The sequence below is a fragment of the Hypanus sabinus genome, chromosome 21, assembly GCF_030144855.1.
Source record: "Hypanus sabinus isolate sHypSab1 chromosome 21, sHypSab1.hap1, whole genome shotgun sequence".
Classification (NCBI taxonomy): domain Eukaryota; kingdom Metazoa; phylum Chordata; class Chondrichthyes; order Myliobatiformes; family Dasyatidae; genus Hypanus; species Hypanus sabinus.
The window spans coordinates 35,136,059-35,149,078 of NC_082726.1; the positions used below are offsets into that span (position 1 = coordinate 35,136,059).

Sequence of the window (13,020 nt, forward strand, 5' to 3'; positions counted from 1 at the left end):
AGACAGTTGCCAAACAGGACTGTATCATTGCACCCAGATATTTGCCATTGTTATTGCTGCCACCCTTCACCCCGTTGGCCAAGACCTGCCACAGGGAATCCCATTCGTGTATAGAATGGGCAACAGGCTTTTCAACCTCCAACGGTTCGAGGCCAAGACCAAGGTCAGCACCAGCACTATCATGGAGCTTCAAAGTGCCATCACAGCACACTCTGAAGACCTCCAATGTGTCCTGAATGCCTTTGCCAAGGCACATGGGGCCCTGCGGCTTGTTGTGAATATTAAAAAAGACAGGTTCTGTATCAGCCACTGTCCATCCAGCCCTCCATAAATGTTGACAATATTACTCTTAAAAACGTAGACTATTTTGGCAGCTCTCTTGTCAAAAGCAGACAACTACTCAAAGATCAACTACTGCCCGAGTAGTGCTAATGAAACCTCTGCAAGACCAAGGAAAAGAGCCTTTGAAGACCGTGAGCTACAGATCTCAATAAAACTTTTGGTCTATAGAGCAGCCATCTTTCCTACATTACTGTACGGAGCAGAATCATGGAGCACCTACAGTGGGCACCTGAAAGCCCTGGAACAGTAACATCAAAAATCCTTACGAAAGATTTTGAGGATCAGCTGGAAGGACAGATGCACTAACACCAGCGTACTGGAAGAGGCCAACACGAACAGTACCTCCACCACAATAAAGCAACTCCAACTGCAATGTTATCCAGATGTCTAACTCATTTCTCCCCTAACAGATCCCATACTCCCATTTGAAGGAAGATCAGCGAGCCCCTGGGAGGCAAAGGAAACACTACAGAGATAACGTCAAAATAATCCTGAAGCAATTACACATTACGTCTGAAAACTGAGAAGACATTGCTCTCGCCTGGAAGAAATCTGTTCAAGGGGGAGCTGCGCTACATGGCAGCGACCTCTGCTGTGCCACAGAGAAAGAACACCAGCTGCAAGAGACTGAACAACCAAAAGACCCAGCCACTAACCACAACCACCATTTACTCATGCCCCTACTGCACAAGAATATGTGGATCCCAGACTGGCCTCTACAGCCACTTGAGGACCCACTAATGGACAACCCCTTAGAAGAGCATCATGCTCCACTCGAATGCTCGCACTGCTACATTAGGTACATTTAAGAGACCCTTTGTAATGCCTATGATTGTAAGAAAAAATGGATTATTATGGGCTGTTGTGGTGAACTACAACTACATATACCGGTCTGGACACATCCCCCCCCCCCTCTGCTGACTGCTCCTGTGGCTCCTCCCACGGACCCCGGTATAAAGGCGATTGGAGACACAGCCCCGGCCTCAGTCTCCAGGATATAGTGTGGTGGTCAGTTGCTGCTTGTCCTTTCTTCCAGCCAATAAAAGCCTATATCTCACCTTGCGTCTCCAAGAGTTATTGATGGTGCATCAGCTGCGTAGGAAGGAAGGGTTAAATTGATTGGGGTCCACAGTATAACAATTTACAATGCCAGTGATGAGGGGTGGGGGGGGGGTACAATGCCAGTGATGAGGGGTGGGGGGGGGGGTTCAATTCCAGCCACTGTGTGTAAGGAGTATGCACTCCGATTTCCTCCCAATGCACGGGAGTAAGTTGTGGGCGTGCTACTTTGGCGCCGTGCAGGCTGCCCCAGCACATCCTCGGACAGCGCTCATCATTGACGCAAACGGCACATTTCACTGTATTTTTCAATGCGTAAGTAACAAATAAAGCTCATCTTGGAAGAACTCTTTAAATATATTTAAGAGTAGGTTTGTATAGGACAGCACAACATCATGGGCCGAAGGGCCTGTATTGCCCTATTTCGATATTGTTAATCAAAAATGTCAGGACCTTCGAATCGCAACTTTGCACTAACATGGCATTTAAGACAATTATAAAAAAAACTCTTGCAACCATTTAACTCAAAGATTGGACTGATGACAACGCCGAAGGCAGGATCTGCCGGAACACCTGAGCGAGGTCGGACCCTGCCGCAACGTCCGAGCGTAAAGCGTGCCTCCGTGTCCGGCGGCACTGCCCACTGCCCGGTGCCCAGTGCCCAGTGGCCAGGCCGCGCGGCCGGGCCGGCTGTCAGTGCCCGTCAGCTGACGTCATCCCCGGGGCTCGGAGCTGATAAATGCGCTTACTGACACCCGGCAGCTTCGCTTCTGCAGACGAAGGCGAGCAACCAGGGACAGGGTATGGAAAACATCCCTTTGCTTTTCTACTCTTTTTGTTTGGAGCGCCGGCTTTCGTGCCCAGCGACGCGCTGGCAGTTTGCATGCAGCACTAAGAAACTATTGCTCCCCGATTGATTTGCCGAGTGGTTTGTGGAGACGGTGTCGGGGTGACGGGTTGTGGTAATGGCTGGTTGTTTAATAACAGAAAAAAAACGGTTTTGAAAATAGTAAAAAGGCACAGGGCTTTAGGACGGTTGCACCTGTTTAACGCTGGTTTTGCTTCCAAATTTAGTATCCCAGCTCTATAGTACAATTCTTTAATCCCATCGCAAACTTCCAGCGCGTGCTTTGCACGCTCGCACCGGCGGCTTCTTCGACGTTTTGTTGATGAAATTAAAACTCTCACAAGCATCTCCCCATCCCAAGCAATCAGCAAACTGGTGCATTACGTAAACTTGTGATGTGCCGGGGCTTTAAAAGTTATTATTTGCCCGTGCGTCCCACCTGCAGCGAGATAATTCTGATATCGATAACATGGATTTTTATTTTAGTGGATTATTTGAATATTTCCACGCTCTGATGTCGACCTGTGCAGTAGTTGGGACGTTTGGCTGCTCAGCCCCACTGTAGCTGGTGAAATAAAGTTACAGAAGGTTTGGCGGGATTTTCAAAATTAAAAACCATACTTGCAACTAATAAATGTATAAAACTGTAACAAGCAAATATTACATCCCATTTACAAACGCATAATTATTTTGAAAATAACGTCTTTATTTCGCATTGAAATATCTTATTTACAAAAACTATCAAATATGATGCCAGTTGATAAGATTCTGCAGCCTTTCGGTGTTAATTACGATTATTTTCCATTTACAAGATTTCTGAATAGGTTTGGGGAGCCTAGAAAGATCTGTCCTATATTGGTGATGTGAGTCATACAATCCTGGCATATTGGGTGTTGTGTTACCGTCCATATATGGCTTACTCTGCCTGTGGTCTGTTCCTGCCAGATAACTTGTTTCTATTCTTGGGTGGCAGTCCAATCTCTTTCATTGGGCAACTCAGTCATTTTGGGACTTTTAAAAAAGTTAATTTTTGTTCACAATCTTTTTTCTGTTTCTTCCCTCACTGTCCCCACCCCCTAAAGGTCTTTCCCAGTAACGGTGTCAGTGGCTGGTGGGAAAGCAAAAGATGTCAGCGTACAATGTGTCGCTTACTGGCCCTGCACCTTGGGGCTTCAGGCTTCAAGGAGGGAAGGATTTCAACATGCCTCTGACCATTTCCAGAGTAAGTTCATGTCTCCTGCTGCCTTCTCCTCTCTATCTGTGAACTGGTGTTGCCCTTTTACCTGCTGGCTTAGAAAAATCACATTTCATTTTCGCTGTTCTGAAGGCACCATTGGATTTGGGCATCTTGGATTTGCTCAGGATTTCGTTTATTGTGAAATGTCTGACTCCACTGAATACAAAGAATTTGGGTTTGCAAATCAGGCAGACAGTGTCTCCTTCTGTGGCTGAAGATAGAGTTACTCTTTCCCAGTTCTGAAAAGAGCAGTATGTTGGCCTCTGTTACTGACATTTGCAATCTCTCATCACCTAACCTGAGGTGTCATAGAGTTGCACAGCATAGAAATTAACCTATGCCAATCTTCTCACCCATCTGCACTTATCCCATTTACCTGTATGCCCCCCAATGCCTTGCCTATTTAAATCTCTCCTAAGTGTAATGATTGTTCTGATTCCACCACCTCTTCTGACAGAGTATCATCCACTCAAGGTGTAAAAATGAGGATCCGCTTTAAAACCCCATCCTCATTTTGATCTTTGAGTCCTGATGAAGGGTCTTAGCACAAAACATCAACTATTTATGCCCCTCTATAGGTGCTGCCTGACCTGCTGAGTTCCTCCAGGTATTTTGTGTGTTCCTCTTATTTTTGATGCCCCTACCAGGGGAAAAGATTCTATCTAGCTTAATTATCGTTCTTTTAAAAAAATTATATACCTCTTATCTGGTGATCCCTTTGTTCCAGGGAAAACAGCCCAGCCTGTCCAATCTCTCCCCTTAACTGATGTCCTTTAATCTAGGCAACATCTTGGTGAATCTCCTCTCCACTCCCTCCAATGCAACCACATCCATCCTATAGGCCAGAACAGCATGCAATGCATCAAATGCTTTATAACCATTATTTTGTAAAGTCCCAAGGATGGTGGAGGCTGGAGTGCCCTGATGATGGAACGACTTCAGAGACAGATTGTGGAGTTAGGTAGAATTCCTCCTAATCTTGGACAATTCTGAGCCCGTCTCTCAAAATAATACTCGAATGAATATCCTGCAGCAGTCAGCAAGTCTGGACAGATGGTTTCCCCATTACATGCCAGCAGTGATACTCCACTCTGGCATTCTTCACTTTAGTGAGTGATAAACATATATCCATCCAACGTGAATCTCTTGAAATCCGACACTTTCATAAACTGCTCTTTAATTCAGATTCCATGCTTCAACCCCGAGATTAATTCTGCTAAGTCTGAAGCATAGACACTGACTTTCAGCCACCATTAAAACTGTGAACTGAAAAGTGCAGCTCGGCTACTGAATCCAAATGGAAAGAATTGTGTAAAAACGATAAAGTTGGACTGTTTGGAAGGCATTCCTGACTTGAACTTGACCAAAGATGAGTTGGTCAGTTGATGCTTCGGTATTGAAGGGGTTTAGAAGAACCCAAGAAGCAGGAGAGGGAATGTTCACCTCCTTGAACCAGCTTCAGCATTTAGTAAGATTGTGGTGATCCAGTGATGGCTTTGTCACTCTCCCCCTCTACCTCTTGTCTCCCTTTTTCAAACATTAAGTCTCCTCTCTGAATATATTCACTGACATTGCCTCCACAGCTCTCCAGGACAGAAAATTTCAGAAATTCACAGCCCTGTGAGGGAAGAAATTTCCCCACTCCATATGAAATAGGCAACGATGCCCCCAAATTCCGTATCCTCTCATCTAGATCCACCCACCATCCCCACCCCACCCATGTCATGAAGAAACGTGAGAGATATTTGAAAGGTGATGAGTATTATGAAAGGATTGGATGTATTCCCCTTTCTAAATGCCGTCAACTTTGACATTGGTGTAATTTTAAGGCAAACCAGATAGCTGTAGGTTACCTTATTCCACCCCAGAATTGTTCATGTTTCAAAAAGATTTCCTCTTATCCTCATCTGCCTTGAGCATTGGCCCAACTGGGTGAACCTTTCATTGTGAACCCCTTCTTCCCTGGAATCAATCTAGTCAAGGTTCTCCACACTCCCGACAATACAAGCAGCATAGGGTGCCCCAGGTGCTGTAAGTGTTAGCTTGATTAGGCTAGAGGTGAATCAGTGGATTGCTGGCTGATGTGACTTGAAGGGTTGGAAGGGCTGTATCTCAAATAATAAATGCCCAACATTTAGTTGGCTTCCCAATTGCTTGCTGTAGCTGTAAGCTCGCTTTTTTTCTGTTTCAGTTACTAAGTTTCCTGAGATCCTTTTGATAGGGAACACCAATTATTTTATGATAGAATTTTATCTTAAGATTGTAAATAATTTTATTTGCCCTGTTACACAACCATGAAGTGTGAACGGGCAGGGTGGATTGGAAAACTGCCTTTGAAAGGATGACAGTACGACAGCAGTGGCTAAATTTATGTAATTATTTTATGGTTTGCTAGTAGTTTGGAAAAAAGAAAGGCAAAGTTGGTATAGTTACCATAGTTACCAAGAGAAATTAAAAGGACTATTAGATCAAAAGTAAAGGTCTTCTACTGTTTCCAAAAAAGAAGCAGACAGTCTGAATTCAATAGAGGAGCCACAAACAACACACTGGAGGAACTCAGTAGGTCGGGCAGCATCTGTAGAGGGAAATGGGTAATCAAAGTTTCAGGTCAAGACCCTTCATCTGGGTAGAGAACCAAGTGAGGTGTCAGAGGGGAAACAGGAAAAGACAAGCAGAATGTGAGTGTAATCTACCAAGGTACTTAAAAACAGACCGTAAGGGTTTCTATAACTATCATAAATCTCTGTTAATCTAGCACTACAGTGTGTTAGTCTGGCAGATTTTCTGAATTATTAAATGTTATTTCCATCTCAACGCAATTTTAAATCACTTTTTGGATGCTGCACAGAATAATAAACTCTGCAGTGAACATGGTAGTTTTAAGAGTGTGAGTAACAGGGCACATGGATTATTAGTTTTACTGTACGTGATGAGAAATACATTAGGGAAAGTTAATGTGGATCCTTATAGACTGAGACAACCACAATTATATTTGCGAATAAGAAATGGCTGCAAAACTAAATTTACAGAAGAACACAGGGAAAATTTACAGAAAGTAATGCAGGACTCCAAGTCAAAGAAAAATAGCATTCAAAGAGCTAGTAGTTGAGAGATTAATGGAGCAAATGGCTGATGATCTCCAGGACCTATATCCTAAGGAGATATTTGTGGTCAGCTTCCAAAACACTAGGTTGAAAGATATCAAATAGAATTCCACTGTGCAAAAGTCTTCGGCATATGTAAAAAAAAATCTGTAAAGCGAAGATCCTTTCAAAAATAATGTAAAGTTTGTAGATATCACAAAATTACTACAAAAAGCAGTAAACAGTAAAAACTAAATCAAATCAGTATTTGTTGTCAACCACCCTTTGCCTTTAAAATTGCAACAATTCTCAGGTACATTGTTGTGCAGTTTTGTCAGAACGTCGGCTGACAAAGAATCTTAGAGAACTTGCCATAGTTCTTCTGCAGACTTGGCTGTCTCGCTTGCTTCTGTCTTTCCAGGTAATCCCAGACAGCCTGAATGATTTTGAAATCAGGGCTTTGTTATGGCCATACCATCTGAAACGATATAAAAAAATCTAGGGTGCCTAAGATTTTTATGCAGTACTGTAATTAGAAGAATAGGCAAGGCCAACAGTTCATGTGATATATTTCGCCTTCAGTAACGTACTACTAATAAGATTATGAAACAAGATTTGTATACAGTATTGGGTGTTCTGTAATGACTGGGATCAAGGATTAGTTTATGGATAGAAAGCAGAGAGTGGAAATAAAGGGTTTGTTTTTGGATCAGGAGGCTGTGATTGGTGGGGAGCTGCAGGGATCAGTGCAGGGGCTCTGGCTGTTTATAACATATATCAGTAAATTGATTGAGGGGATTAGCAGTGCTCTGCCCATGTTTCTCGATACAACGCTCCTTCACCATGTGGACTATGAGAAGAATGCACAACATCTTTAGGGGTATATGGGAGGACATGTAAGTGAGTAAGGACATGGAAAATGAAATATGATGTGGGAAAATGTGAGGTCATCCATAACTGGAAAAATCGAAGGATGGGATATTTTTAAATGGGGAGAGATAGAAAAGGGTCAGTGCTCAGGGAAACTTGAGTGAACTCACACGTAAACCACTGGAGGTTAACAAGCAGAAACAGTAAGCAATTAGGAAGGCAAACAGTATGTTGACCTTTATTACAAGAGGATTTTTAAAAGATGAAGGCCTCTTATTGCAATGGTACAGGGCCCTGGGTGAGATGGCATCTGAAATACTGTTTGGCGTACGTCGGATGTATACATTTGGAGGTGTGGAGAGCCTTCAACATGTTGTTATGTGGGATGCTGGACTCGACCAATGAGAAGAGATTAAGCAGATGAGGGCTATGCTGTTCAGAAAGGTGAGAGGTGATCTCATTGAAAAGTAAACCATTCTTAAAGAGCTTGACAGTGTGGATGAGGAATTGATGTTCTCCTTGGCTGGCAGACTGTTGGCTTAACTTAATCTCAAAATAAAGGATCTCCATTCAGGACTAAGATGAGAATTCTCTACCTAAGGGATGTGGCGGCTGAGATCACACTGAGCTGGTGATGAATTGTTGTTTTGATGTTATGAGATGACGGACCAAATGATGTACTTCTGTTTCTTTTATTCTTTTGATCCATACTCAGATACTGTGGACTTGAAAAAATCGTAAATTGATGTTTAATTAGGGATTGAGATGGTTTAACAACCTCCATGGTGATCCGTCTTCCACAGCTAACAACACAATGCTCACCAGAATAATGTGTAACAAAAAGTTCTTAACCACTTGCAATGTGTTTTTATCAGCTGAGGACTAAACCCAAGGGGTCAGCAATGAGCCCAATTCCAACTAACTTCTGTCCTCAGGACAGCTCCATTACCTACCCTTGGAAATTGGTCAATGATGATGACTAGACTTTCAAACACTTGTTTTCTTATTTGCTTTGAACCTTTAAAGTACAACTGTTGTATCATATTAATCATTGCCTGTGAGAACTTAATGTGGTAATTCTGTTTATTATAGTAAAGCAATATCTGAAAATTGTTAATGTTTCTTTATTTTCTGAAAAGTATTTCATGTCCAGACAGTTGCTCAATCGTGGTATACATATATATGTTATCTTGTAAATAGACGTTACTTTGTATTAGTCACTCAAAATTGAGTGCCTTAGTTTTGGTACTTCCTGCAAGAACACATAGACTTATGGCCGACTCCAGAAATAATGACGGCAGCTCTGGAGTGTACACCTGTCTTGAAGTTGGTCCAGTCTTGGCTGGCTCTGAAACAATGGGCCAACCAACAAAAAGGGAGAAACTGACCCTGTCTATCTTTCACTGGTTAAAGGCCAGCTAATTGCACCTCAATGAAACCCGCACAGAGTGGGTTTGAAGCTGGGCAGTATTTTTGAAACAGGCACTTGTAAAGTTATTAACCTGTTTTGGTTGAATATGATGGCAGGTTGTTTAACCTTGGTTATTTACTTTGCTGGTAGCAAGACAGTAATCATCCTAATACAACCAAGTCAGAGTTACAGTGTTATACAGTTGAAGTGGTTTCTTCGTCCTGGTGTATCAGTGCTGATGCCAATTTCCTGTTGGTTGGTTTGACCTTTACTCTGCCTCATCCTTTACCCCAAGGTTGGCAGAAGAGTCTTCAGGTGACTGAAATTCCCTCAGTGGTTCTTCATCTTCTCTGACCAAACATGAACTTGCTTGGCAAAGTCATGGGTTCTACCCACCCTAGTTTGTGAGAATGCCTCTTTCAGGACTTGGAGGCTGAACATCTTACAAGTAGTAAAACGTCGCTTTTCTGTGACTACAAATATATAGCAAAATTCCCAAGACTAATTATATCATCACATTACTTTTCTGTGCACACCAGTGCCCAGTGTGAATTTAAGAGAATCATGGTTGTGTTTGTGTTTCTGATGATATCCAGAAAAAGAATAAACTTCCTAAAATTGTTCTTGGACAGGACTTTAGAAGACCTTTCAATGGTTCAATGTTCAATTTAATTTCAGAGAATGTATATAGTATACAACTTGAAATTCTTACTCTTCGCAGACATCCATGAAACAGAAGAAAACTCTAAAGAATAAATGACAAAAGAATGTTAGAACCTGAAAGTCCCCACACCCCTTCCACACACAAGTTGCAGCGAAGTATCAATCCTTCCCTCCCTCACTTCTAGCAGTAAGCATCACCCCCCAACACCCACCAAGCAATCAATAGCAAGCCCCCAAAGAGAGACCATGATCTGCAGTCCAACAAAAACTACCACTGAGTTGTAGGAAACTCCAGGGCTGGGAGAGGGTGTGAGTGAAAGGGGAGGGAAGTTAAAATGTTGCAGGAATAAGTATTCCTTTATTGCTGAGAATGCACAAGATTTGGAGACAGAGGACTCTCTCTACCTCATGTAATTGCTTAGTTGACACTTGTGGTTCTTGGTAACAATAAATCACTGACATATACCGTATGCTAGTGCTCTTTGATACACTGAGCCAGTAAACTGAGAATCCCTGTCAGCTGTTTGATCTAGGTCACTGTCAAGAACAAAAGGGGAATTTGTAACTTGCTGATGTCATGCCATGTTCCACTGATGGGACAGATGGGATCCCTAATCCCTTGTGGGGCACGGCAGGACAGTCATTGTTTGTGGAATGAATGGCTGTGCCCTTTTCATTTTCTTGCTGAAAAATTGTCTATTAATATGTACTGAAGTGTCTGTTATGTGATCGTGAGGCATTAGGAGTGGATTTATGAGATAGGTGGCAGGACCAGCAAGGTTGCAAGGTCACCTTTAAACCCTGTTTATAATTTGGCTCATACATCTATGTCAGTAACTAGAAGTACAAATCTACAAGTTGTATCCAAAACAAAGAAGTAACCGAAAGCATTTCAAAGGAGTGTTGAAATGGACTGACTCTCACTCACAAAGTGCTGGAAGCTGGGAGGGTACAAGAGGCAGTGTCAGAGGATTGGGGGATGTGGGATGTTAGTGGGGATGAGGGGCTGATTGTGGGAGAGACTCTTCAGCACAGCTTTTGATGTGCTGGGGACAGGGACCTGTGATGGGCAAGGTCAGGAATGGGATGGACTGGGATTGGGAGAGTAAGTAGTTTCAATAAAGAATGGAGATAATTGATGTTCAGAAGAACTAATTTCATTCTTCATTTTACCTCCTTGCTGCTGAGGTTTAATGGTCTTCAGATTTTACAAGGTGAAGTTCACTGGTGTATCTAGAGAGGTTCTAAGTGGGTTTACGGTTTGCTGGTGGTGGGTGAATGAGCAAAAATTTCCTGACTGTGCTTATAGCCAGGAGATGATATCAGGGGTTGGTGGGAGGGCATGTGAGGATTCCTATCCCTGGTCGGGGTGGGGGGAAGTGAGGATACCCATCCCAGGTTGGGGTGGGAGGGGGGTGTGAGGATACCCATCGCCAGTTGGAGGGGGGTGAGGATTCTCATCCCCGGTCGGGGTGGGGGGAAGTGAGGATACCCATCCCCAGTTGGAGGGGGGTGAGGATACCCATCCCCGGTTGGAGGGGGAGGGGGGGGTGAGGATACCCATCGCCAGTTGGGGAGGGGGTGAGGATTCTCATCCCTGGTTGGGGGGTGAGGTTACCCATGCCCGGTCTGGGATGGGGGGGGGGGGGATGTAAGAATAGTCATCCCAGGTTCTGTATTACTGTTGCACTCAAATAGGAACAGATTAAGGGAGAGAATTATGTCCCAGTCTGACTGAACATGGCAGCTCTCAACCTTTGTAATTCATCTTGTCAGGAGACAGCAGGTATGAGGAATGGACAGGGATGTCTACTAACATAAACACTGATGCTGAAAATCCAAAGCAACATGGGGATATGTGCTGCTGTTTTTTTGAAGGGGGAGTGCACAGAACCCACTGTTGCATTGAACATAAATGGTGTTTTCAGGGCTACGGATATCATCGTAAAGTTAGCAAGCTGGAGGGTCATTGGCCCAGCGCAGGAGGACTGAAAACTAGACCATCCCCAGAAGCCCGACACATCGTGCAGACTCATTCCTTTCTCAGCAGCTGATGAGCTTGTGGCTCAGAGATTTAAGGTTATTGAGATATGGAAGCAGAAATATCACCACATGCTCCACTGGATAATATGTCATGGGAGAGTGAAGTGTTCTCAGTAGACAGAATTGATTTGGAATTTTTCAGATTGTGATAAGCTCTCAGACACTTGCTTGCCTGTCTCCTGCAGATTGCAGGAGCAGGGTTGCGACGTGCAGTTAGAGAGACTGTGTCCATTTAGTGGGTATGTTCAGCAAGGTATGTGCTTCATGTTCTGAATGCCCTTCCCTCAGAGTTGTAGAGTCAGGGATCAGACCAATGTTGTGGATTAACCAGTGTGTTCCTTGGTGACCTGGACAGGATGAATTGCCAAGGGAGACTCCTGGAGTGATAAGATACAATAAGATTAATTATTTCTCATATTTACATCCAAGCACAAAGTGAAATCTGTCATTTGTATCAAATCAAATCAGCGAGGATTCTGCTGGACAGCCTTCAAGTGTTGTCATGCTGTGATGGAGCATGTCCATAACTTATTAACCCTAACAATACATCTTTGGAATGTGGAAGCAAACCCACACTGACACAGGGAGAATGTACAAACTCCTTACAGGCAGCAGCGGGAAATGAACCCCAATCTTGGTGTAATAACATTACACTAACCACTGGTGCTAGAATAGCATTGTGGTGACCGTTAGGCGACCATGCCGTCTCCAGTTCAAAACATCATTGGGTTTGTTTCACTGACTGATAGGCACACTCTCTGTTGTCAGGATGGTGATTACAATCAGATACATTAACTCTTAAAAAAACACTTGAACAGACATAAGGGTAGGGAAGGTTAAGAGAGATTTGGGCCAAACATGGGCTAACTGGACTTGCTTTCTTGGGTTGGTTGAGTTGGTTGAAGGGCCTGTTTCTGCACTGTGTGACTCTGTTCCACGTGATGCATTCTTCATTGAGTGTGCTGTGTTTGGAGAAAGTTGAAATTGTGTACATATAATCTTGAATTTGAAAAAGTAAAGCTTTTTCCCCTATTTGTATGTTTTTGTGGGTCTTTTATTTTCATATCACAGGTTGCCAATGCTAAAGCAACCATCGCCAGTTGGAGGGGGGGGGGGGTGAGGATTCTCATCCCTGGTCGGGGTGGGGGGAAGTGAGGATACCCATCCCCGGTTGGGGTGGGAGGGGGGTGTGAGGATACCCATCCCCAGTTGGAGGGGGGTGAGGTGGCACATGATTAACAGTGGACAGGAGACACCTCGGGGTGTCAGCAGCTGTGCGTAAGGGAAGTTGGGGAGAGTTGAAAGTTTATGGCGGGGTGGGGTTGGGCAGCTAAAGACGAGGGTGCCGTTGGTGAAGAGGTGAATGTGAGTAGGGAATTGGAGGGCAGCAATCTTGAAGGTTGTGAAAATGGAGGAGGTCATGGTGTTGGAAGGAGTGAGGAGGTTTAAAAAGACCAAGAGCATT

General features: G+C 43.7%; 1 protein-coding gene across 1 annotated transcript in view; it reads left to right on the top strand.

Annotated features, from left to right (window-relative positions):
* Positions 1-2,174: 2,174 nt before the first annotated feature.
* LOC132378935 (LIM domain-binding protein 3-like) overlaps positions 2,175-13,020 on the top strand; it is a 102,146-nt gene continuing 91,300 nt past the window's right edge. Inside the window, exons 1-2 of the mRNA XM_059946302.1 lie at positions 2,175-2,202; positions 3,331-3,470. Of these exons, the coding sequence (XP_059802285.1) occupies positions 3,375-3,470 (96 nt within the window). The 5' untranslated portion in view covers positions 2,175-2,202; positions 3,331-3,374. The remainder of the gene's footprint in view (positions 2,203-3,330; positions 3,471-13,020) is intronic.